The sequence below is a fragment of the Rhinichthys klamathensis genome, unplaced genomic scaffold, assembly GCF_029890125.1.
Source record: "Rhinichthys klamathensis goyatoka isolate OS25496 unplaced genomic scaffold, OSU_Roscu_1.1 h1tg000338l_1, whole genome shotgun sequence".
NCBI classification, from domain to species: Eukaryota; Metazoa; Chordata; class Actinopteri; order Cypriniformes; family Leuciscidae; genus Rhinichthys; species Rhinichthys klamathensis.
In genome coordinates, this window is record NW_026606852.1 from 1,006,728 (window position 1) to 1,031,625 (window position 24,898).

The 24,898-nt window shown below is 39.0% G+C and overlaps 1 protein-coding gene across 1 annotated transcript; it reads left to right on the top strand.

The window, feature by feature from the left end:
• Positions 1–403: 403 nt before the first annotated feature.
• On the top strand, positions 404–24,794 carry ipmka (inositol polyphosphate multikinase a). Its single transcript, XM_056272464.1, has 6 exons — positions 404–792; positions 2,870–2,955; positions 6,271–6,367; positions 8,362–8,534; positions 18,042–18,123; positions 23,656–24,794. Exons 1-6 carry the CDS (start codon positions 570–572, stop codon positions 24,168–24,170), a joined length of 1,176 nt encoding a protein of 391 aa, XP_056128439.1. The 5' UTR covers positions 404–569; the 3' UTR covers positions 24,171–24,794.
• Positions 24,795–24,898: the final 104 nt, after the last annotated feature.

Here is a 24,898-nt window from a genome sequence, read left to right on the forward strand (position 1 = left end):
TCTCTCTCTCAGAAAAGTACACTGCACAAGTTTGATGTTTAATAAACAATGTCAAACTGACTTTCTGAGACTGATTTTTTTTTTCAGTTTATCGCTTGAATAAAATGCAATTCTTGCTGATCAACGACTTAAAGCAATTGGAAATCATTGCATTCTTTTAAATCCCCTCTTTAGATTGCGGTTTTGATGTTTAAATAAAGAGTTTGAAGTGTGAAATTTAGTTAAAGCCATTAGCGGAGTCAAAATTAGAAACTTCTACAATTAAAAATAGCGCGGACGGGAAGCTAGAACGCAACCTGTGAGAACACCGACTTTGATTGGTGGACTGCGTGCTGACGTCACGTCCCATTCGGGAACCAGAACGCAACCTGTGAGTACGCCAACTTTGATTGGTGGACTGCGTGCTCACGTCACGACTCATTCAACAACCCGAACGACGCGTCGCGCTCCGGTAGTGTAGATAAAAACTAAAGACGAGTGAATGAACGAAAACATTCGGGGCTCCAGACGCCTATCTGATCAGATGAAAGAGACGTTTTGATTTTTAATTAATAGAAAAACTGTCAGATATGGAAAATCATTTACAGAAGTTTTTCCAGTTTCCGTTCAACTTGGATAAGTTCACGCTGAACGTGTCTGCAGATGGTCAAATCATGGACTCATCAGCTCGAACGCTGGAAAAACTGGAAAAAGACAATAAAAAGAAAGAGTCAGTAAAGCAGGTGCTCTTGGATGGATGCGTGCCCTTTTCTCATCAGGTGGCCGGGCATAAATGGGGGATCAATAACACTGGTCAGTTTATTATTAACTTCTGTAAAGTTCTTAGTCATCATGTTTCTTAGAAATGCTGTATTAATGTTTTTTAGGTTGTAGGGATTGATGAAGGAATGTGAATATCAGAGTCTTAAGTTGTTTGATATTTGGACTATTGGATATCATCATATAGGCTAAATTACTGTTTGGATTGGATTATGAACACCCATTATCAAAAAGTTTTTACAAGACCTAGGCTATAAGTATCAAACCAATTTTATAATTTTATACACCAATCCTATAATAATCAAATGGCATCCTACTGGATCAATTGTAATTCCTACATGAGTCTTTTGTGGAATAATGTTGGAATAATAAAGGAAACCGGAGATTGATCTATAGGAATTTTCCAATCCTAAAATATTTTCTTTGAATTACTTTCCTAATGGTATATAGGACATTTTAGGATCTTGTAGGACTGTTGCTATAAATTATTATATAAATTCCTATAGGAATCATGTACACGTTTCTTTAAAGAACATTTTCTTTCTGAGAGTAAATTTACTTGTGACCTGTGGAGGACTTTGCACAGGTTTTCCTAACAGAGTTGGTTGAGTAATATGTGTTAAAAGTATTAGATAACTAATTATAGTTTATTAAAGGGTCACAGGATTTGTTGTCACATTTGTTTAACATGGGATATCGTCATGGTGATTTCTATGAAAAGAAACAATAACCTTCTCTCTGCTAACAGTCAGATGACATCATTTCCTCTGTTGTAGTAACTCTTATGTGTCATTTGTGGCTCTGTCATGGGGATTTTCTGATTGAATGAGATGTGAGCTGTTATCTGATGGATTGTCAGATTGCCAGTGGTCAGCACTTTGTCTTTTCTTGTGTTAAAGGAATAGATCACTCCAAAATGACAATTCTGTATCACCTACCATCATTTTCCAATATTGTTTAAGGAGAAAATATATATTAAAAAAAAAATATATATAGGCCTATTTTTTATTACAAAATAATTGTATTCTAAATAAATGCGGTTCTTTTGAAAGTTCTATTTATCAAAGAATCCTGATTTTATTTTATTTTATTAGGTTTCCACCAACATTTTAATCAGCACAACTGTTTTCAACATGGATAATAATAAGACCTGTTTCTTGAATCTTGAGCACCAAATCAACATATAATTATTTCTGATCATGTGACACTGAAGACTGGAGTAATGATGCTGAAAAATTGGTCCTGCCATGACTGGAATAAATACAATTTTCAAATATATTAAAATAGAAAACAGTTATTTTAAATTGTAATAATATTTCATAATATTACGTTTTTTTATTGTATTTTAATAAAATGAATGAATTGGTGAGATAATATAATTATTTCGGTCACTCCAAAACCATTTCGGCCCGAAACCGGAAATAGCTGTTTCCGCTGAAACTTTTTGGTAGTCCCTAACTGTTACACATGCGTTTTCTTTCTCAACTGTTTACGTTCACTTAGGACAAAACCGACTGTGTTTATTTTGGATACTTTGACATAATGTAGTTGTATTTGTGCGTTCAAGTGCAAGAAGACGTGTACGAGAACTCAATTCGGTATCACGCACTATGAAAGGCAGCTTTATGCGCTTGCTTTGGATGTGCACGCGGAGCAAGTGCCGAATTGACTTCTCTTCCGTGTCTTCTTGCTTGAAAATGGTTTGAAATCACTTTAAAATGCGCACACAGGAATCGATAAGCAGAATCGAAATTTCAATTTCATTACAAGTATCCGATGCCTAACCTTAAGTATCTGATTTCAGAATTGGAATCGATTTTTGAAACCCAACCCTAGTTACATGCTTCAAAGCAAAAACAAAAATGTTCACTTATCAGCTGCAACTTCTTGTCACCCCTTTAGGTAGCCTGTTTATTAAATCCTGAGTTTGTTGGCACTTAATATAGCTAATTCTTATAGTGTCATTTATGTGGCTTTATTCTTTCCTAATTTTTGCCTTCAGATGTTTTCCCGGCTGCCATAAAAGCATTCGCACTCAAAATAGTCACAAGTTGTCATGATGATAAAGTGCCGACAGGTTTTCAGTGTTTGGTTCACTATAATTGCACAGGTGTTCTGCAGCATCCTGATGGAACAATTCTGAAGCAGCTACAACCTCCTCCGAGAGGCCCACGGGAGATGCACTTCTACACACAGGTAATTTAAATCCACAGTCCAATATCTATACAGCAGCGACAGTTGCATGCAAATAATGTCAGAGGGACAAACCTAAAACAAAATAACACCCTGAATACTAGAAAAGACTCTTGACAGCCAAGCACAATACAGTAACTAACACGTTTCACTCCATTAAAATAAATACTGTCCCGAAGGTTGAGGTCAGTAATATTTTTAAAAAAGATATTAATACTTTTATTTAGGGTTGTCACTAAGAAGATAATCAAGTAATCGGTCGATTATTTTGACAATTGGATTTTTTTTTTTGTGGTAATATAAATAGACGTACAACATGTTCTCCTGCGTTGGCATAGGTTTATGTTACAAATCTGGTGAAATGGTGCACGTTGCATTGCCAGATGAATGTTATAAGCAACCCAAACTCACAGCATATGCTGGAGTCTGTTAGCCAAGCTGCTGAGACGCGCTCCACGCATGTAAATGATAACGGTGCAACACTTCAATATGAAACTCAAAGCACACCAGTAAGTATGTGTTCCCAAACGCACGTTATTGGAAACCCAAACAAACAGCACATGCAGAGACTGGTTTTGTGTTGAGCGGCATTTACTGTGAACGAAGCGGCTCTGAGAAACACATAACCTACATGCATGTAAATAAAATCATGGTGCTTCACTCTTACTCATTCAGACTATCGGCACACCCAGAGGGCGTTCTGACGCGTAATTTTACACGTGAAATGCAGCCAAACCTTGCGAGCAAGAGCGCGCATGCGAGACAGAAGACTGTGCGTGTGTGCGCGTGTGTGCCTAATTAAGTCAGGCACCGAAATTGTCCTTCTTATTCGGTCTGGTTACTACCGTTTACGTCGGAACCGGTTCCCTATTGGCACCGGCTTTCGGTACCCAACCCTATTTAAATATATTGTGCAGGCTTATAAAACCCGTCTAATCATGCTTTTCATGGATTCTCATCCTTGGAATGTGCCACCTCCGGTACTTTCCCGGTTAATCAACACAGGTAAATTGCAATAAATTTTTGTCTTATCAAGTAGCCTACCTTAATTTAATCGAGGAATAATTGTGACAGCCCTACTTTTATTCAGCAAGGATGCATTTACTTGATCAGAAGTGACAGTAAAAACATTTATAAAGTTACAAAGGATATCTATTTAATCATCAAAGAATCCTGAATGAATAGTTAATGTTAAGCAGCACAACTGTTTTCCAACATAGATAATAATAAGAAAGGTTTTTTGAGCAGCAAATCAGCATTAGAATGATTTCTGAAGGATCATGTGACACTGAAGCCTGGAGTAATGATCCTGGAAATTCAGCTTTGACATTATAGGAATATATACACTCACCGGCCACTTTATTAGGTACACCTGTCCAACTGCTCGTTAACACTTAATTTCTAAGCAGCCAATCACATGGCGGCAACTCAGTGCATTTAGGCATGTAGACATGGTCAAGACAATCTCCTAAAAGGGTGTATAGTGCTTTAATAAGATATCTAAGGGAAACAGGATTGGTTGACAGGATATAGTTAAATAGATTTTTTTTTTTTTTTTTTTTTTTTTTTTTTTTTTTTTTTGATAAGTTGCTTAACGCTATTGACGCTTCACACTCCTGTCCAGTTGGTGGCGGTAAATGCACCTTTTTAGCTGGTTTGCCAACCGCCATAAAACTCTTAAAGAAGAAGAAGAAGAAGACAATCTCCTGCAGTTCAAACCGAGCATCAGTATGGGGAAGAAAGTTGATTTGAGTGACTTTGAACGTGGCATGATTGTTGGTGCCAGAAGGGCTGGTCTGAGTATTTCAGAAACTGCTAATCTACTGGGATTTTCACGCACAACCATCTCTAGGGTTTACAGAGAATGGTCCGAAAAAGAAAAAACATCCAGTGAGCGGCAGTTCTGTGGGCGGAAATGCCTTGTTGATGCCAGAGGTCAGAGGAGAATGGCCAGACTGGTTCGAGCTGATAGAAGGGCAACAGTGACTGAAATAACCACTCGTTACAACCGAGGTATGCAGCAAAGCATTTGTGAAGCCACAACACGCACAACCTTGAGGCGGATGGGCTACAACAGCAGAAGACTCCACCGGGTACCACTCATCTCCACTACAAATAGGAAAAAGAGGCTACAATTTGCAAGAGCTCACCAAAATTGAACAGTTGAAGACTGGAAAAATGTTGCCTGGTCTGATGAGTCTCGATTTCTGTTGAGGCATTCAGATGTTAGAGTCAGAATTTGGCGTAAACAGAATGAGAACATGGAACCATCATGCCTTGTTACCACTGTGCAGGCTGGTGGTGGTGGTGTAATGGTGTGGGGGATGTGTTCCTGGCACACTTTAGGCCCCTTAGTGCCAATTGGGCATCGTTTAAATGCCATGGCCTACCTGAGCATTGTTTCTGACCATGGCCATCCCTTTATGGCCACCATGTACCCATCCTCTGATGGCTACTTCCACCATGTCACAAAGCTCTAATCATTTCAAATTGGTTTCTTGAACATGACAATGAGTTCACTGTACTAAAATGGCCTCCACAGTCACCAGATCTCAACCCAATAGAGCATCTTTGGGATGTGGTGGAACGGGAGATTCGCATCATGGATGTGCAGCCGACAAGTCTGCGGCAACTGTGTGATGCCATCATGTCAATATGGACCAAACTCCCTGAGGAATGCTTCCAGCACCTTGTTGAATCTATGCCACGAAGAATTGAGGCAGTTCTGAAGGCAAAAGGGGGTCCAACCCGTTACTAGCATGGGGTACTTAATAAAGTGGCCGGTGAGTGTATATACTGTATATATATATATATATATATATAAGTATAATCAAATACAAAACTTTTAAATTGTAATAATATTTCACAATATTATACTGTTTTTACCAGCCCGGTCTCATCCCAAGGCGTCATATACTGACGCTTTTGCCAAAGCGTCTATATCCAACGCACATGGCAACCTTTAGCGTCAATATGAGACGCAGATATATGGCGCCTCCTAGTGGTCTAACCCTAACACTACCCCCCCAGACCTAAACCTACCCATAACCGAAGCGTGTTATATTGACGCTAAAGGGTGCCATGTGCGTCGGATGTAGACACTTTGGAAAAAGCGTCAGCATGACGCCTTGGGATGAGAATGCATTGTTTTTACTGTATTTTTAATCAAATGAATGCAGCCTTGGTGGGCAAAATAAATTTCTTTTTTAAAAACATTAAAAACAAAAAAAAAATTCTTACCAACTAATCTTACCAATTTACTAATAGTTACACTACTGGTTTCAGAGTAAAGGCACATGTCACTTTTTTTTCCTGCAGGTATATGCCAAAGACTGCACAGACACAAGACTACTGGACCTGCAACAACATCTTCCCAGGTTCTACGGCACATGGGCGCCACGGGAGTCGCCACATGGTGAGATAAGTTTTCATATCAAGATGTCAATGTGAAATAACATCTGCAACCCATTTTACTTCCATAATCGTATGTATTTAAGAACAAAATAGGATATTGAACAGGGGTGGAGCAAGTTGTTACGTTTTGATAAGATTATGAAGGCAAACATTTGTTTTATTTTGGAATAATATGCACAGATGAATCATGCACAAGGAACATTGATCAAATGCAAGGTCATATGCAATTTCATATTGACTTTAAATTACTAATGACGTGTTGTGTCACACGGTTGAACTCAGCAATCATGTCCATTAAAATGGTTCCTTTAGCAGTCAAGCTTGAAGGTCAGCTCTAGTTAGTGTTATCTATGTTTGGCGAATTTAGAGGGTTGCTAATGAGTTAATAATTGATAGATGGTTTGGTATGTGGTATATGGGGTGTCATCCAGCAGTGGTATTTTTTTTTTGTTAGCTTATTAAAATGCTCTTATCATCATTATGCATTTTGCCATGTGTCCAAAGTACAAGTGCTTTACAGTGTTTGTTTAGTCTGTATGTAGTATATGAACATTAAAGGAGTGTTCAGTTTATCATTGGACTTTACACTGCTGTTCTCTCTGTCTGCTTCCTTGTGTTTGTGAGTGGCCATCCCAGTGATGACACCATAAATACTGTGTCAGTTGACAGCACTGAAAAAGAACTTGTCAGAAATAATTGACTGATCGTGGAGGCTTGGCCTCTGAAACATCACTTAAAGGTACAGTGTGTGATTGTAGAAATCAGTTGAGGCATTCAGACACTGAAGTAGAATATATTTTTTAATGGTTTTCCTGGACTCGGCAACTCTAGTTGGGCCTGCAGTTTAAATTATATAATAACTTAGCAATAATCTTTTTTTTTTTTTTATTTTTTTTTTTTTACGTTTTTACATTTTTACGTAACATATATTCAAATGTTGTTTTTTTAAATTAATAGCCTACTTTTATTCAGCAATGGTGCATTTAAATTGATCAAAACTTACAGTAATGACTTTTACATTGTAACAAAATATTTCTGTTTCAAATAAATGCTGTTCTTTTAAACTTTCTATTCATAAATTAATCATGAAATGGTTTCCACAAAAATATGAAGCAGCACAACTGTTTTCAACATTGATGACAATAATAAGAAATGTTTTTTGAGCAGCAAATCATCATATTAGAATGATTTCTGAAGGATCATGTGACAATGAAGACTGGATGTCAATGATGCTGAAAATTCAGCTTTGCAATCACAGGACTATATAGCATGTTACAATATATTAAATAGAAAACATTTATTTTAAACTGTAATAATATTTCACATTTTTCTGTATATTACTGACCAAATAAATGCGGCCTTACTCTGGCTAACGTTCTGTCAAGGTTCTCTGAAAGTTCTTCCAGTGATGTTCGATCAAAGTTATCAGGCCTTTAATATTTTTTTTTAAATGTTAGCACAAAAACATAAACATTTTTTAAATATTACTACTACTACTACATTCAAAAGCAATGTTCTCATAATGTTTGCAAAAATATAAAACAGAATGTTCCCTTTACATTCGTGTAACGAAGATTTAAAAAAAAAAAAAAACATTTAAAAAAAACGGAACATTCAGGGAACATTCAGAAATAACGTTTTCATAACTTAATGGGAACATTAGCAGAAATTTCTTAGAATATACTTTTATTAGCTTCTTGGGTTCCTTAAAAAAACATGAAATAGTCTTATCGACCTTTGTGTATTGAACAGTAGGCCTAGTGTATGTATGTATATCGGTTTAACATTATGGTTTCAAGACTATCACACGTCATTTGTCATTTTAAACCGTGTTAGCCATCTTGGTGACAAATCAACAGAATTTACTACAACAATGTAGAATACTTAACAGAAAACTTGTCTGCCACCATAAGAATAGATGTACTAAAACAACACTGGCTGTCATTGTCTCATCAAATGCACAAAACCGTGTCTTTTTTATCTCTCATATCTCAGAGCTGTATCTGAAACTGGAGGATGTGACGAAGAGGTTCTTACGGCCCTGCATCATGGATGTGAAGATGGGGAAGAGAAGTTACGACCCGTTTGCGTCACTAGAAAAACGTGAAGAGCAGATTAGCAAGTATCCTCTGATGGAAGAGATCGGATTCCTGTTACTGGGAATGAGGGTGAGACAGCATGCGTGTGTGATTTGTTAACTTTCCTTATACTCATTATGCAGGCTCTTGTTTTATCTCCGTATACTCCCCTTAGTATCTGATTTCCTTATTACAAACTGTGAGAGTTCATAAACACAATATTAAGCTTCAGATCACCTGAGGGCTCTTGGTTCGCTTTCAATGCTGCAGAACAGAAATCCCCGTCTGCTGTCTTAAGGCATGATCGATATCCAGAGCTTATCCAGACACTCGGTTAATTCCCTCTGAGGAATACTGATAAGACATTTGATGATAAGATTTTGATGAAACCAGTGGTCAGTTACACACACTCCTCTGCTTTTGCTCTCTGCACCTCATTGTGCTGCACTGTGAAGAAGGGCACATTAGAAGAGATAGAGAGATCAAATTAATTCCATCATTGAGTCTAAAGATCTTCTGGCCCTGATGCATTTATCATGATACAAACAGTGACATTTTATGCTCATTGACTGCATGGATTGTCAGTGACCGACCTTTCATTGGATTATTCTGTCAGGTTTATGTTCTGTTTTATGGACTATTAGGGAACGTTTACAAGACAACAATATACTAAAAACGGAAATGTTTTTCCATTGCGTTTTTCTTTGTACAGACGACAACGTTGTCAAAATGCTCCCTGTTCACACGGATCCACAAAAACAATTAAATGCTGCCAGTCCAGTAGTTGGCGATGTCACTTTGTAAAGAAACACTATGTGCCTATAGACTGAACACGTAATACCCAAGGGGGTAATCCATCGACCGGAAGTTGAAGCCGGCCGGGTGCCGCCATCTTGTAGCAGAACTTCACTTGCGTTAGCATTTCCATTGACTCCCATTCATTTTGGCGTCACTTTGACAGCGAATAACTTTACATCTGAGGCGTTTAAAGACTCCATTTGTCCATTATTTATTTCTAAAGAAACACGACAATGTATAAAGGGCTCCATTACCTTCTATGTTACATTATGGCCCCGTAGAAACAGATTTAGTAAAAATAGGCTAACGATTGCGTCATAAGCACTCGACTCTCTGTCGCACTGTACAGAAATTACCGTACAGACAGGAGGAGAAGCTCGCAGGCAATCGGGGGGACGTCCCGTCAAGGGAGAAGCCCATATATAAAGAGTCCATAAAAGCAACGGAATACTTACTCCTGCTCACTCACGCCAAAGAACTCTTTTCTCAAGTTCCCCGTCTCTGCAAGATTAACGTTGGCAATTTTCACGCACAGCCAATGGCGCCGCAAGGGGGTGGCCAGGGGTGGCCATGGCCACCCCTGGCCGACTCCTGGCCACCCCAACGGCCAGAATAAATTTTAGTAGCATCAGTTATGCATTTCATAAATAAGTCAAAAATATTCTTTAGTAAAAGAAGACGGGGCATTATGTGTCGTGACGTGCTTTTTAAGTGCCAAATGGTTACAGTATAGCTACTGTTACAGCAGCTTTTTGATGCGTCTTTGCCACGTTTTGACAAGCAGGGATGCAAACAGCGCGCTTTTCGGCGCCTCCCGCTTTTTTTTACGTCAGGGTGACAAAGTCATCTGAAGTCATTTCATAGCTTAATGTGAGGGACAGAAGTCTATTTACATCATTAAAGTATATACGGAAACTAGTTTTCCCTCCTCTGCGGCTGTCAATCATTCTCCATTCATATTCAAACAGCGCGCGCGCCTCTTGGATGCACGGTAAAACTCTCTCCAAATTATATATTCTCATTATAATGCATGATCTGTAGATACAAGGCTGTAGATTTGCATAAAATTACTTTATTTTGTTGGAGTTTGTTGTTTTTAAACGACTCTACCGTGTGCTTGCTAGATCATCACACACACATCACAAGGACTATGAATCGGCATCAAACGCACAATAACTGGAATAAAACTGAAACAAAGGAACAAATCGCACTAGGATTTGTGCGCTCGACATTTCTTCGCTTTGTGACGTGAACTTTTAAATGCGCACTTATGCAGCGCAGCGCTGCACACATAGAGTCACCATGTTGCTTTGAGCACATCATTCTGCACCCGAGATGCGCATACACGCTGTGTGCGCTCTGTTTTTCATGTTATCATCGGTTTGCGCACTGAAATATTATTAAAAGCCAATATATTTTGTTATACCTAGCCTGCTCAATACATTTGAAATAAGCATCATTTAATTGTATATTATTTCTTTGTAGTGTAGGCTATATATGCACTTCTGAATTCTTGACATTAATATATAAATATAAAATTGTGAAATGTATGATTGCCTGATTGAATTTTATAAGAGGACTAATAGTAATTAGTTTTTATTAACATGTTTAGATTTTATAAAATTACTGTGCAGATTTTTTCAAGAATTACTTTTTGCTGCTGATTTATACACTCATTAAGTTTATTAAAAAAATCATAGTACATTTATGTAATATTTAAAGGTGTTAACTGTAATCTTACACTGCAAAATAATAACTTAAAAAGGATTAAATTCATCACAATTATGTAAGTATCTGGAAATTTGCCACGGGGCAAGGGCCCTTATATATATATATATATATATTAGGGGTGGAACGGTACATGTATTCGTATTGAACCGAAACGGTACGGGCGTCACGGTTCGGTGCACGAATTTACACGGAGAATACACGGTATAAAAATAAATAAAACTCGCGTGCAAATTAATTAATGTAATGCGGAACTACTGTTAGATACGCGGGTTCTTTAGGGACACATAATCTGTACCATCGGCTTAGCTCTGAACGCGCGTTCACTTCAAACGTTGGCTTTATACGCGCGTCCTATTCGCTTTGGACTAGCGTCGAACTAGACGCGAATTTGACGCTCTATTCGCGTTTGGCGTGACCGCATAATGAACAGGCTGCGATGTCAAGATTGCAATGCTGGAGTGTGTGTGCGTAGAGGCACGGCCGCGATCGAACTATGTGTGTGTGTGTGTGTGTGTGTGAGAGAGAGAGAGAGAGAGAGAGAGAGAGAGAGAGAGAGAGAGAGAGAGAGAGAGAGAGAGAGAGAGAGAGAGAGAGAGAGAGAGAGAGAGAGAGAGAGAGAGAGATCGAACAGTGGAAACATAAAAAAACATACTCCGTCATTTTGTTCATACAGATCATTAAACCTGCAAAGTGTTTACTTATATTTGTGTACACTCGCAATAAAACACAGCATTGTGCTTTTGTCACACTGTAAACTCTTGTCAAACTGTAACCTACAACTGTCACCCAACCAAAATCACACACACACACTGTTTTAAAAGTAAAACATATTTATCCAACTCCATTTCAAAACAGTGTGTGAGTCCCATCATCTTTTGGACATTCATCATATTGCATTGGTTTTCATTTCTTGTCCTCGGAGCACTAATCTTACACATTCTACATTGATTAAAAAAGAAAATCTAATGTGTTTTTAATGGTAGTATTATTTTATACATAAATCAATTATTTATAATTCAGATGAGAATAATGTTACATTGTTAATTAATAATGTTAATTAAAATTAAGGAAAACAAATATATTGATCTGAAATATAGCAAATTAATTTTAAATTAATTCTGGTACAATTACCAAACATATCGCAAGGTCTTTTTGTTTTTTTATTAATTTAATTAATAAACTAATTATATAAGACTATTGTCAGTGCACTACAAATAAACTGGTTCTATGCCTTTATTAATAAAACTTATTTAAAAAATACGATGCCTTCTGCATTTTTGTTTTGCTTTTCCCTCCATTGTACCGAAATCGTACCGAACCGTGATGTCTGAACCGAGGTATGAACCGAACCGTGACTTCTGTGTACCGTTCCACCCCTGATATTAGTAGGGCCCTACTAATATATATTATATTATATATAATGATATATATATATATATATATATCATTATATCTAATATAATATATATTAGTAGGGCCCTACTAATATCATTAGTAAGCTAACATTGAATATAACACAATAAACCAAAGTATATCAGTAGGAGTTTCCTTAAGTCTTTCTGATAGTTTTCTACAGGCCGGTTTACTACAACAGTAGAATACAATTCTGAAATTATGGTTTATTGTTGGTGTGCCACCCCAAGATTTTAAGTGGCCCCATCTGGCCACCCCTATAAAAAATTTCTGGAGGCGCCACTGCGCACAGCTACTAGAAGATTAACGTCTGTCAGACAGGTTGCTCACGTCATCAAGCTTAGTTTGAGTCGGTTTGAGTCTGCGCGTCAGGAACGGAAGTGCTCAAAAATCGCTAAAAATGGGCTTCAACTGTCTCAACTGAGTTCCAATGAGATGGCTCTGTCCACTTCTTATACTGTCTATGGTAATACCAGAGATGGTCTTTTTATTGGGAGATATGAAGGTCCGTGGCTCTACCATTGGAGAAAGCGTAATGGCTAACTTGGGTCACATGTGACTTGATAACCAATCACATTACAGCCTTGATGTTATTGAATTTCATTTAGAGTTGTGCGACAGTAAAACACCGAAAATGAGTGAGAAGTGCTGAGAAATGAATGAAATTAATAAACTGAATCATACCTGTCGCACAATTGTCCATGACTTCTCATAAAACAGCTTTTTTTTTTTCAGTGTAAACTCTTAAAATAGATCAATTTAAAACTAATCTTTAATAAGAGCAAACATGTTGAAGATTAGCCGATGGGCTGTCAATTTATTAAATAAGCTATTTCCACACAAAAGTGGTTTATACAGCATAGTGAAGCCTCTCCTCCATTGACATCCATTCAAACAAACAGCCTCTTGTCTACTTCCCTGCGTACCACAGCGTTAGCAGGCATTATGCATTTGTTTGCTAACCTTGCAGGCTTGACTTTCAAGTGGATTTTGGTAATACGCATGCACATGACATAATCGTTTTCACAAATTGACGTTTTTGTAGTTTTCACGGAGACAATAATGGTATCGTTTTCAAAAACTTGCACTTTGTCATACAAATGAATAGCCAAAGTGCATAAAAAGTGTTTAGTTGAAAACGGTGTCATCTAAACAGCCTCTAAGTTTGTATCACCTTGTTTTCCTGTGTTCTGTTCCGGTTTCCTTTGTTCCCCTCATTCCCGCTCTTCATTTCATGATTTCTAATTATGTTGCACACCTGGTACTGGTTAAGTTTGTCAATTAGTCGTGTGTATTTAAGCCCTGAGTTTTGTTCAGTTCATTGTCCTGCATTGTCTTTTGAGTTGAAGTCAAAGCTGTTATGTTTGTATGTACTCCTGTGATTCCTGGGTTTTGTGGATTACGATCTTTGATTTGTTTATAAATAGTTAAATTGCCTAGCCCAATGTGACATATTCATGTTCTAGTATTGAGTGCTAGTGGATCTGAGGAAAATATCTATAAAAAAAACATTTGCAGAATGGCACTATGCTTTCTAGAGACTGGCAATCATGAGATTAATTGAGATTATTTAATTGTGTGGACTTTCCCAATTTTTTAAATAAATAAATAAATGCAAATTTGAATATAATTTTACAAAAACAAAAAGAGTTCAACTCTGCTTCCTTGCCAGTTTATTTTTTGTAGTGCTGTCAATCGATTAAAAAAAAATACTAATTGCGCATTTACTGCAATCAATCGCGATTCATCACACTTAACATTAAGGTTTTTAATATATTTTTATATTGTAATACTTTAACATTTAGGGCGCTATCATACACCCGGCGCGACACAAGTGTGTTTTGCTAGTTTCAGCCCGATGCATTTTCACGTCCTACCCCACGTTGTTTAAATAGCAAATGCATTTGCGCCCATGTGTGCGCTGGTCTGAAAACGAGGTGTGTTCAGGCGCATTGTTGGCGCCAGAGGTATAAAGTCCAGGGGTCAGAAAATAAAAGTCCTGCCATATGTTTATTCCACCCATGAACTCTTAGTTCTTTGAACAATTAGTTCTATCTCCTGGCTGAAAAATTGTGCTAATTAGCAAATCCCGGGGATTGGAACAAAATACTGAGGAGGACTTTTACTTTCTGAACCTGGACTTTACAGCTCTGGTTGGCGCGTTGCTACTTTGAGGCAACTGAAATAGACTGCGCCATTGACCAACAAAAACCTGGTCTAATGTTTTTTTATTTAAAGGGCACGTTAGTAATGTGCTATAGGCGGGTGCACAACGCGCGTACACTCTGCGTATTACACACACAGGGTTTGCAGCAGCACACAAACATGCCAAATATTAAAAATAAAAGGATTACAATGTAAAAGATTAATATTGTATACATAAAAATATGGTACAATATGTTTGCTCTCTGGAGAAGCATTCAGAAATAGCGAATCCGCCATGGCGTGAGCGCAACTGGCTTTTAAAGGGAATGGGAGATGAGACTCTGATTGGTTTATTGCACGTTACGCCCAAAACGCACCCATTTCTCATTAAGAGAATAGGGACAACCCTTTTAGACCATGCGCCGGGCTAGCCAACCATTTTTCCCGTCGTTAAACTAGCAAAAGTGGATTCGGACTAAGTGCACTTGCACACACAGTGAGGCTCCAGTGAGGCTCATCACAGTTTTAAGTCTGTATCCATGAGAGTTTCTCCAGTGCTGTTCAAAAACCTAGTGAGATGCCTATGTAGATAGCATTTACATGCATATTTTCATATTTAAGTGCACTTGCACACACACACACACACACACACACACACACCCTTTAGACCAAGCGCTTAGATCGTTAAAATAGGGCCCAGAATCTCCAAAATAATGTAGAAACAACATTAAAGTATTTAAAAATGTTTAATGGGATCTTTTTACTAAGCACTATGAATCACTGATACCAACCCATACTGATGTCTCTATTAAATGGATAGTTTTTTTTCCTTCAATTTTAGCCATTAAAAGTCATTCAACATTACAGTATAATTACGAGCTATAATTTTTAACATTTAATAGGCTTAAAAAATATAACAACCTTTAATTTAAGTGAACTTAAAACAATCTTCACTTTACCCATTGTAACAAATGTCACATTTAGCTGAGCCTTTAATATAGCATCTGGGTTCAACTCTAAGGCAGGCTGGTTTAGATCTTTACCTGCCCTGCTAAAATGCACAAAAAAGCTATTGTTTTCATTGTTTTTGACCCATGTTTAAGACTTTAAGGTAGGTCTAACAGGTGAATATACAGAAATTGAATATATCCTTTGTCTGTGCATTAACTGCATTTAATAAACACAGTCTTTGCTGCATAAATTATAAATTGAATATAGATTAATCCTTTAAAGCTAATTAAAGCAAAAAACGCTATTCAGTCAAGAGCAGTGAGTGACTTTCACTTTGTCTTTTGTTCTTTGATTATCATTAATAACACAGAAATGAAGCGAGTGTGCCGTTGACATGCAGTTGGTGTCTGTCAGACAGACAGTAGCCTAATAATCGTGGTCTTTCCAACATTGAAAAATACCACTGTATTTAAATGATGTAATTTGAAGGAAATAACTTTCTTTGAAAAGTATTTTATACAAATTTGATGTAGCCTAATTATTCTAAAACAATACAAGGATACTGAATGATTTTTAGCAATGTAATGTGATGGAACAACTGACATTTATAGTCTGTATCTCATATTTTCAAAATGTCTTGTACTACTGTTAAACATGGTATCACTTCTTGGCTGGGGATATGCATATGCAGATGATATTATGCATAGTAAAACTAGACATAGTAAGCCTAATATGTGGTTATTTCGGGGAGGAGACGTGGTGGAGATGCATACACACAATCTTTCGCTGACTGGGTTTTTTGCACAGGTTCTGGTGTGAACATAGTTTTATAAATCTGAAAACTTTTGTGTGTATGCAAACTTTTGCGTACACACTACACACAATTTTAGGATGAAATCTAACTTCAAATGTTAACAAAGTAATCAACTCAGTGATTTTCGGTTAAAATTTGTACCCTTTTCACGTGAGAAAAAGAATGAATAGGCGTATGAATGGGATATATTTGGGTCTTTTTCTAAACTTTCCCCTAATGGGATTCTTCGGGGCTTTTTTTTTCCTTACTCAGGACATATTGAGGATACAAAATCAGTTGAGTTTGCTTCTGTTGCAATTTGTTCAAGGTTGACCCCCATTTTGGCTTAAAATGACTGGACTAATATTGTTCCATCACATTACATTGCTAAAAATAATTCAGTATCCTTGTATTGGTTTAGAATAATTAGGCTACATCAAATTTGTATAAAATACTTTTCAAAGAAAGTTATTTCCTTCAAATTACATCCTTTAAATACAGTGATATTTTTTATTATATTGGAAAGACCACGATTATTAGGCTACTGTCTGTCTGTACATGACATACACCAACAGCACATTCACTGCATGTCTGTGTCATTAATGATAATAGTCTGGCAATAGTCTGTACAGTGTTATATCTGTGTGATATAGTTTTTCCTTGCCACTGTTCTCTGTAAAACTGCTTGTGAAAATTATCTATTCTGAATAGTGCTATAAAAGTTAGTTTAATTGAAACAGTTTGAAACTTAACTTAATACAAATTAAATATTTTCCAAATAATATTTGTGTAATTTATTGTGGTACTATGACAATAAAAAAGCAAATTAAATTTGAAAACGTTGTCTTTATAATATAATACTTAATATTTTCTCACACAGTATAAGTGGGTCTTTATGCATGAAAATATAGCTATATAATATAGTTGCCTTTTATATTTTTGGATCATCATATTTGGGGGTCTTTGGCATCAACAATTTAGAAAACCCACTGACCTGGGCAATCAGATTGTGTGGTATAATATACAGCCAGTAGGTGTTGCAAGGTTTAAACCAACCATGATAAATGAAAAGCAAAATGACATTTTGCCAATTACGTCACACCGGGTAGCTCCATACAGTATGATTGACTGTGCCATATTCTTTTTACAGCAAGGACAGAAAAATGACCCTGGAAAAGAGTCAGGTCAACAAGTCCATTGTAGAATTGATGCTGTTGTTGCAATGCATTTTAGATTGCAATGTTTATTATTGACAGTTTTTGTGAGTTCCATTAAGTGTGAAGTCTCCATCTCGTTTCCTCTGTTCAGTGTTTCCTTCCTCCAGACCCTCCCTCAGTTTATCATCCTTTCTCTCTGGTTTCTGCGTACTTGGTTTTTTGCACCTAATTGGTTTCAGTGTCTCTAGGCTGGGAAATATTTGCCAGCTGCTGTCACCCTCTCCTTCCTTTTCGCTCTCTCTCTTGTTCTTGCTTTCCATGTTATTTCAGTCTGTTTCATTTGTTTTGAAGTGTTGGCGGGCTGTAAGGATCCATCCAGTGAGGCTCATCACAGTTTTAAATCTGTATGCATGCGAGTTTCTCCAGTGCTGTTCTAAAACCTAGTGAGATGCCTATGTAGACAGCATTTACATTTGTGGTGCATTAATGCTAAAGTCTAGACAGCAAGGCAGGTCACTATGTTTTGAAGCATATTTTCATATTTTTCTTTATTGTAAAATCTCTGATGGATCTCCTCTGATCTTCTTCTTTCTCATCTTCTCACCTCAGGTGTACCAGATCAATTCAGACGGTTACATTACTCTTGACCAGTTTTATGGACGCAGTCTTGGAAAGGACACCATTAAAAATGGTCTGACTCCAATTTCATGTTTTTAACTTTATTTTATTTATGTTATGTATGCAAAGCACATGGAAATTTCCAGGCCTGGGATATCAAACAAACAAATAAATAACAATTCAGCTCTATCTATCTATCTATCTATCTATCTATCTATCTATCTATCTATCTATCTATCTATCTATCTATCTATCTATCTATCTATCTATATCATGGTTGTTTTTTCATTATTATATATACAGTATATATTGTGTTTATATATAGAGAGATTAAGAGAAAGTGTTTCTCAATCTTTTCCACTGGCCAAATGGTATTTTTCGTTGCTTTATATTTTTAATGGAAACAGATAGGCCTTAAGTTGTGCATTATTGATCATTATTTGCGCGAAAATATTTTCTCAGACAATGAGTTCTGCTATTATCATGCGCTAAGCAATCGTCGCTGTAGTTAAAACACAGCATGCCACAGGAAAAGTGTTCAAAAGCATCGCATCCACTACAAATATTTCTATTTATTAGGAAATTAGGACTTAGGACTTCTAACTGCTCTGTCTCCAAAATGTTCCTACGCATGGGTCAGAGTTTGCATGCAGGTGCGCAACTTTTCCTGTCAAGATTGTTTTTATAAATCACAACTTATGCGTCGGAAGTGGTGTAAGCCTCTTTCAGGGCCTGTTTTGTGCATGCACAATGGTTATAAATGAGGCCCCAGATCCGGCCCACATCTGGACATCTGGTACGCATTGAATCTACATGTACCAGATGTGGCCCAGACCTGGGCCGACACTGTGTTGCTGTGTGGGAGATCAAAAGGATAAACAATTCAGATTTATTTTTACAGCCATCTTTGATCTTGATTTTTCCAGCACTAATAACCACAGCAGATAAATACTTAACAAAAACTTTATAACAACAAAAAGCTTCAGGAGAGGGCTGCGCCAACATAACAAACAAAAAAAGACAAAATCTTACTAAGGGAAGAACAAAACGTCTCGGGTTACGACTTTAACCCTTGTTCCCTGAGAAGGGAATGAGACACTGCGTCCCTCCACCACGCCTTCCCCTGCCTGGGAGCAACTTGCTTCATCGCAAAAGCTAACTCTGTTGTGTGCCGGCGTTCCTTTGTAGCTTCCGTGTATGCCGTCACATGTTACGTCATGACGCAATGCCAATCAGGATTGGAATAGTTTCATTCATGCTTCAGTCGCGCTAGGCTGGGGGCATTCCCCAAAGTTCCCTTTCGAGGGAACTCGAACAGCGTCGATACGACACTTTGGGGAACGAGTACCCATTATGCCACAACGAGCCCTGCATGTCCCAGTTTGAAGCTGCGCACAGGCACACTTAGGACGAGAGCACTAGAGTGCCTGCCGTAGAAGGAATGTCCAGGCTAAAGAATCTGATAAAAGTATGAGGGTTGGCCCATCCTGCTGCATCGCATACTTCTTGGATCGGGGCCCCTGAAAGGAGGGCTCTAGAGGACGCCATGCCTCTGGTTGAATGAGCCCTTTCGGCCGAAGGTGGAGGCAAGCTGCGCACCTGATAGGCATTCAACCCCAGTCCGGCTGGGTGGCTGAAAGAAAACCACAGTGGGACGTCGCTCGAAACGCGAACAAATCCACTTACACTGGGCCGAACCTCTTGCATATCGACTTCACCACCTCGGTGTGAAGTCTCCATTTCCTGGGCCTCAGCCCCTGCCTCGACAGGATGTCTGCTCTCTGATTCTGGTCCCCTGGGACGTGCATTGCTCTGAGAGATAACAGTGTCCCCTGGGACCACAGAAGGATCTGATGCGCCAATCTGGATAGAGGGTGCAATCTCAGCCCCCCCTGATGAATCAAGTAGGAGACCACCGACACATTGTCTGACCGTATCAGAACGTGGTGACCCCTGAGGTCTGGGAGGAATCTCCTTAGAGCCCTGAAGACCTCCAGCATTTCCAGGCAATTTATATGCCATGAATGGTGCCATTCCTGCCACAGACCTCTCGAAAAGCGTCTGTCCATGACCGCGCCCCAGACAGTGAGGGATGCGTCTGTCGAAACGGTTTTCCGGCGACATGGCGCTCCCCACACTGGGCCTTCGGACAGGAACCAAGGTTTCTTCCATATGGACAGGAAATGAGGGCATCTGCACGTAACCTTGATCATACAGAGATTTTCCCTTGGGGAAAACCCCTTGGTTTTCAACCACCACTGATGGGCCTTCATGTGCAGCAGGCCAAAAGGTATCACGTTGGATGCAGCTGCCATGAGCCCCAACAGTCTCTGAAACTGTTTTACAGTGATGGCGCAGCCTAGCTTTATCCTGGTCACCATGGCCAGGATGGACTCGATACGTGCATGAGACATTCGTGCCCGCATCGTAGTCGAGTCCCACCCCACCCCCGAATGTAGTCCGCTGGGCGGGTGTCAACACAGCTCTTTCTCGTGTTAAGTCTCAACCCCAAGCTTGGATGTGGCAAAGGACGACATCTCGATGCCGAACTGCCAGCGAGGGGAGAGTGCTAGGCCGAATGGAAGAACCCGATATTGGTACCGATATTGAACCTCAGGAACTTCCTGTGAGATGGAAGGATTGAGAGGTGGAAGTATGCGTCTTTTAGGTCTATCGTGACAAACCAGTCCTCGGATCTGATTTGGCTTAGGATAATAGGAATAGTGAGCATCTTGAACCTGAATCTCCTCAGAGACCGGTTCAGATATCTTAGATCTAATATTGGACAACCCTCCATTCTTCTTTGGAACTATGAAGTACCGGCTGTAGAACCCGAACTCCCTGTCTGGTGGAGGAACATGTTATATGGCCTCTTTTACCAGCAGGGAGTGAACTACCTGTTCTAACACCCGACCCTGACTCATGGAGATACATTGGGGAGACATTGCCATGCCTCGACAAAATCCCGCAAGGGAACCAACCCTCGGGGCTGGTGTCGAGTGTCTTGTAAGAGCCCTTCATGATACACTTCATGATAATCGAAAATGACTCTCGGTGTGCGGACGCGAGTGCTGCCTGGCCGCAAGCTTGAGGGGCAGACAGAGCAGCGTGTGTTTGCTGGAAACTGATGTGTCCCGAAGCGCCACTGGCGGCGGGATGCTGACACCAGTTTCCTGAGGGCCCGACGAGAGAGGGGATCTCGATCGCTCTCTCTCTGGCGGCCCTCCAAGGTCTCACATAAGTTAGGACCTCTTTCCCGACACCTTCCTCGCCTGAAGGACGGTCCTCAGATCCGTCTTCTCAGGAGGCTGTGGGCGAGAGCGCCGCTTAGAGTCCCAAGCTCTCTGAGGGGGACTTCTAGAAGCGACACTCTCCTTCTGTTCTGAATGGTAGGCTAAATAAAAATATCTAACTTATCAAAGTCAGATAATATTCCATCATTTTAATTCCTCAGAATTAAATGCAGTCATTCAAAAGACAAGTGAAACACGGTCTGAATGGTAGGCTGAATTGAAATATCGAACTTCTCGAAGTCAGAGATCATTTTCCATCATTTTAATTCCATAGAATTAAAGGCAGCCATAATCACCAGACAATACTGTTTTAATATTTATTTATACAGTCTCGTAATCTACACGCTGCCTCGGCAAACGCGAGATTCGAGCTATTACAATATATTTGGCTTTCATCCCTCGAGAAGAAAGTCAACAGGCACGAGGCTGAAACACCTGGCAGCTCACGGCTGTACGTGTCAAGATATTTCTCAATGAACAGAACCAGCACCCTCATGAGCCGAACAGTATTATTTCACAGATTGCGTGTGACCTTTTTATTGCAGACCCGTAATCTATGTTCTGCCTCGGCAAACGCGAGATTCAAGTCGTTCACAATGGGCTCTATGCACGACGGTATTTCTGGTGAAGGTCTAAGGATGCTGGATTACTTCCGCCGATCGTAGAGTCCAATGCTATACCGAGAATTTATATTGGTTTTTATACTCTATTGCTATACTAAAGAAACGTTAGTCACAAAAACAGACAAAACAGACACCCCTCATTTTGTTTATGCTTCTTTGTTTATTATATTAAATAAACATAACTATATATAAAATTACATCTAAACGTATTAAAGTTTCGTTTCAAAGACGAGAGGACAGTAAATTTTGAAGACTCTGCCATAATCCCGTTTTCCTCGGTTTTCCTCCGCTTTAAATCTCCCCAACCGGAAACTGAAGAGCAGCCTTGCGTCAAATGCGGAACTTATGCGTGCATATAGCCTATTGTGATGATTTCAGTGTGAGGAAGGAAGAAGACGGGGTAAGCTGACTGAGACTTTTGCGTTTTATTAAAGTAATTCAAAGAAATCATCAACAAAAGGTTGCGCTCTGCACAAATAAAAATAAATAAACTCTTTCACTGCAGCACTTGGGTTTCCAGTCACTCAGTTCTCAGACACGCACGAAGTCCCAGTCCAGTCTCTCTTACTGTATCCATTTCCTGGTGGCTTTTATCCTGTCTCTCCATGCCAATTAATGAAACAAGACACAGGTGTTTGTCATTTGCACTTGACCTACTTACTCTCTCCCGTTGCAGACCTCGTTGAACCACGCCCCCCTCGGCACAACAATATATTTGGCTTTCATCTCTCGAGAAAAAAGTCAACAGGCGCAAGGCTGAAACACCCGAAAACACACGGCTGTGCGTGTCAAGATATTTCTTAATGAACGCAGCCAGCCCCCTCAGGAGCTGACTGTGCATGCCAGGCACCCAAACCGTATCACAATCACACACCGATTCTTTATTCCAGAGTAGACCCGTAATCTACGCGCTGCCTTGGCAAACGCGAGATCCGAGCCAGATTCTGTATTGCAATGCAGACCTTAAATCTATGCGCTGCCTCGGCAAACAGAATCTTTATTTGAAGTTCTTACGGGACAAACATTATTATGATTGTACAGCACTTTGGTCTGCAGGTGCAGTTGTAAAGTGCTTTATAAATAAAATAAAGTAAGTTAAAGTAAGTAAACAACACCAAATAGGACAGACAGTTTGACACAGAGCGCTTGCTGAAGAGCAAAAAGCTAACTCTGTTGTGTGCCGGCGTCCCTTTGTAGCTTCTGTGTATGCCGTCACATGTTATGTCATGACGCAACGCCAATCAGGATTGGAATAGTTTTATTCATGCTTCATACGCAGTTCGAGTTTCCTCAAGTTCGAGTTCCCTCGAAAGGTGGGAATCCTTGTGCTTTGCTCCTCTCCACTCTTATCCCCACTTCCTTCTTTCAGGATCCAATCCACGCGCTTACTGAGGAAAGGCAGATGATGTTAATTTGGAGCACTGCAAGATAGAGAGTGAGAGAGAAAGAGAGAGAGAAAAACACCCCCCAAAAAAACACAATATAACAATTTATATCCTGTATCAGTTTCAGAACACTCTTATTATTATTACTAATTTACACAAATCAAAAGAAAATATGTCCTGGGATGTAATATTATGTTCAGCTCTAAAATTGGCTCCCAGTGATTTGATGTGACTTGACTGGAAAATGTATATGATCATGTAGTCTCAAAACTCAAAAATGAATCTATGAATTTTCTTCCCTCAGGCCTGACTAGATTCTTCCATAATGGTGAAGACTTACAGAGGCATGCAGTTTGCCTGATCATCTCTAAAATCCGAAGCATTCTCCGCTGGTTTGAGGGTCAAACTCAGCTGCATTTCTACGCCAGCTCTCTGCTGCTGGTGTATGAAGGCTCTCCTCGCACAGTCAACGGATGGAAACACAAGCGAGCTGAGACAGGAACTGGACATCAGCAGGGGGAGCCACAGAGCAACTGTAACAAACCCCACGAGGCTCTGATCGTTCAGGGCAGTTTAACACACAGTCATCCGTACTGCTGTGAGACCAACGCTAACGGAATGTGTGCAGGAAGTGTAGAAGAGGAACATGAGGAAATTGGAATAGGGGAGAAGAAACAGTTTGGACAGGAGGAGGCAGTGGAGGTGAAGATGATCGATTTTGCTCATGTATTTCCGAGCAACAGTCCGGATGAGGGATACATGTACGGCCTGAGGAACCTTCTCTCTACTTTAGAACAAATACTAAAGACTGACATCTGACCTCCTGAGAGAGTCCATCTCTCTCTCTCTCTCTCTCTCTCGCTGGTCTGATATTTCTATCTGTTGTTTTAAATGAATTTGGAAAATTGGGTTATATATTTGGAGGCATTTTTTCTATTTTGAGATAAGATTTAATCGTACAATGAAAACATACTGTAACTTTCAGAGCTCAAAACTTCTGGATAAAAAAGGCTGTCACGTTTGTCAACAACTAAATAATTTACTAAAATTATAGATATACCTCAGGAAAAAAAATCATAAATAAACAATTATGATTATTTTATCAAAACACACAACGTGAGTTACTGATGACGCTATACTTCTGATGCAACTTTTGATGTTTTTATTCTAAAAATGCTCTTCTAATTCCAAAGTAAATTCTAGTTCGATTTTATTGTATGTTTACCTTCTCTTACTGCCAAAAATATCCACGTTGGTGTACCTTTTAAAAAAAGGAATTTATTTAATTTTTTACAAATATGTGCAAATCATTTTGAATCTGTAAAAACAATGAATCTTAATATATATATAGTTTTTTTTGTATTGTTTAAAAATAAGAAAGCTTCCCAAGAACATGTTAAATGCTTTTCATATAAAGTTGAAATCATACAACAAAATGCAAAATGTGTGTGTTTTTTTTTTTTTAAATCACAGCTAAGGCTTGTTAACAGAGAAAATGGGTATTCTTTCAGTATTGCTGAATAAAACAGAATAAGCAATGAGCAGTC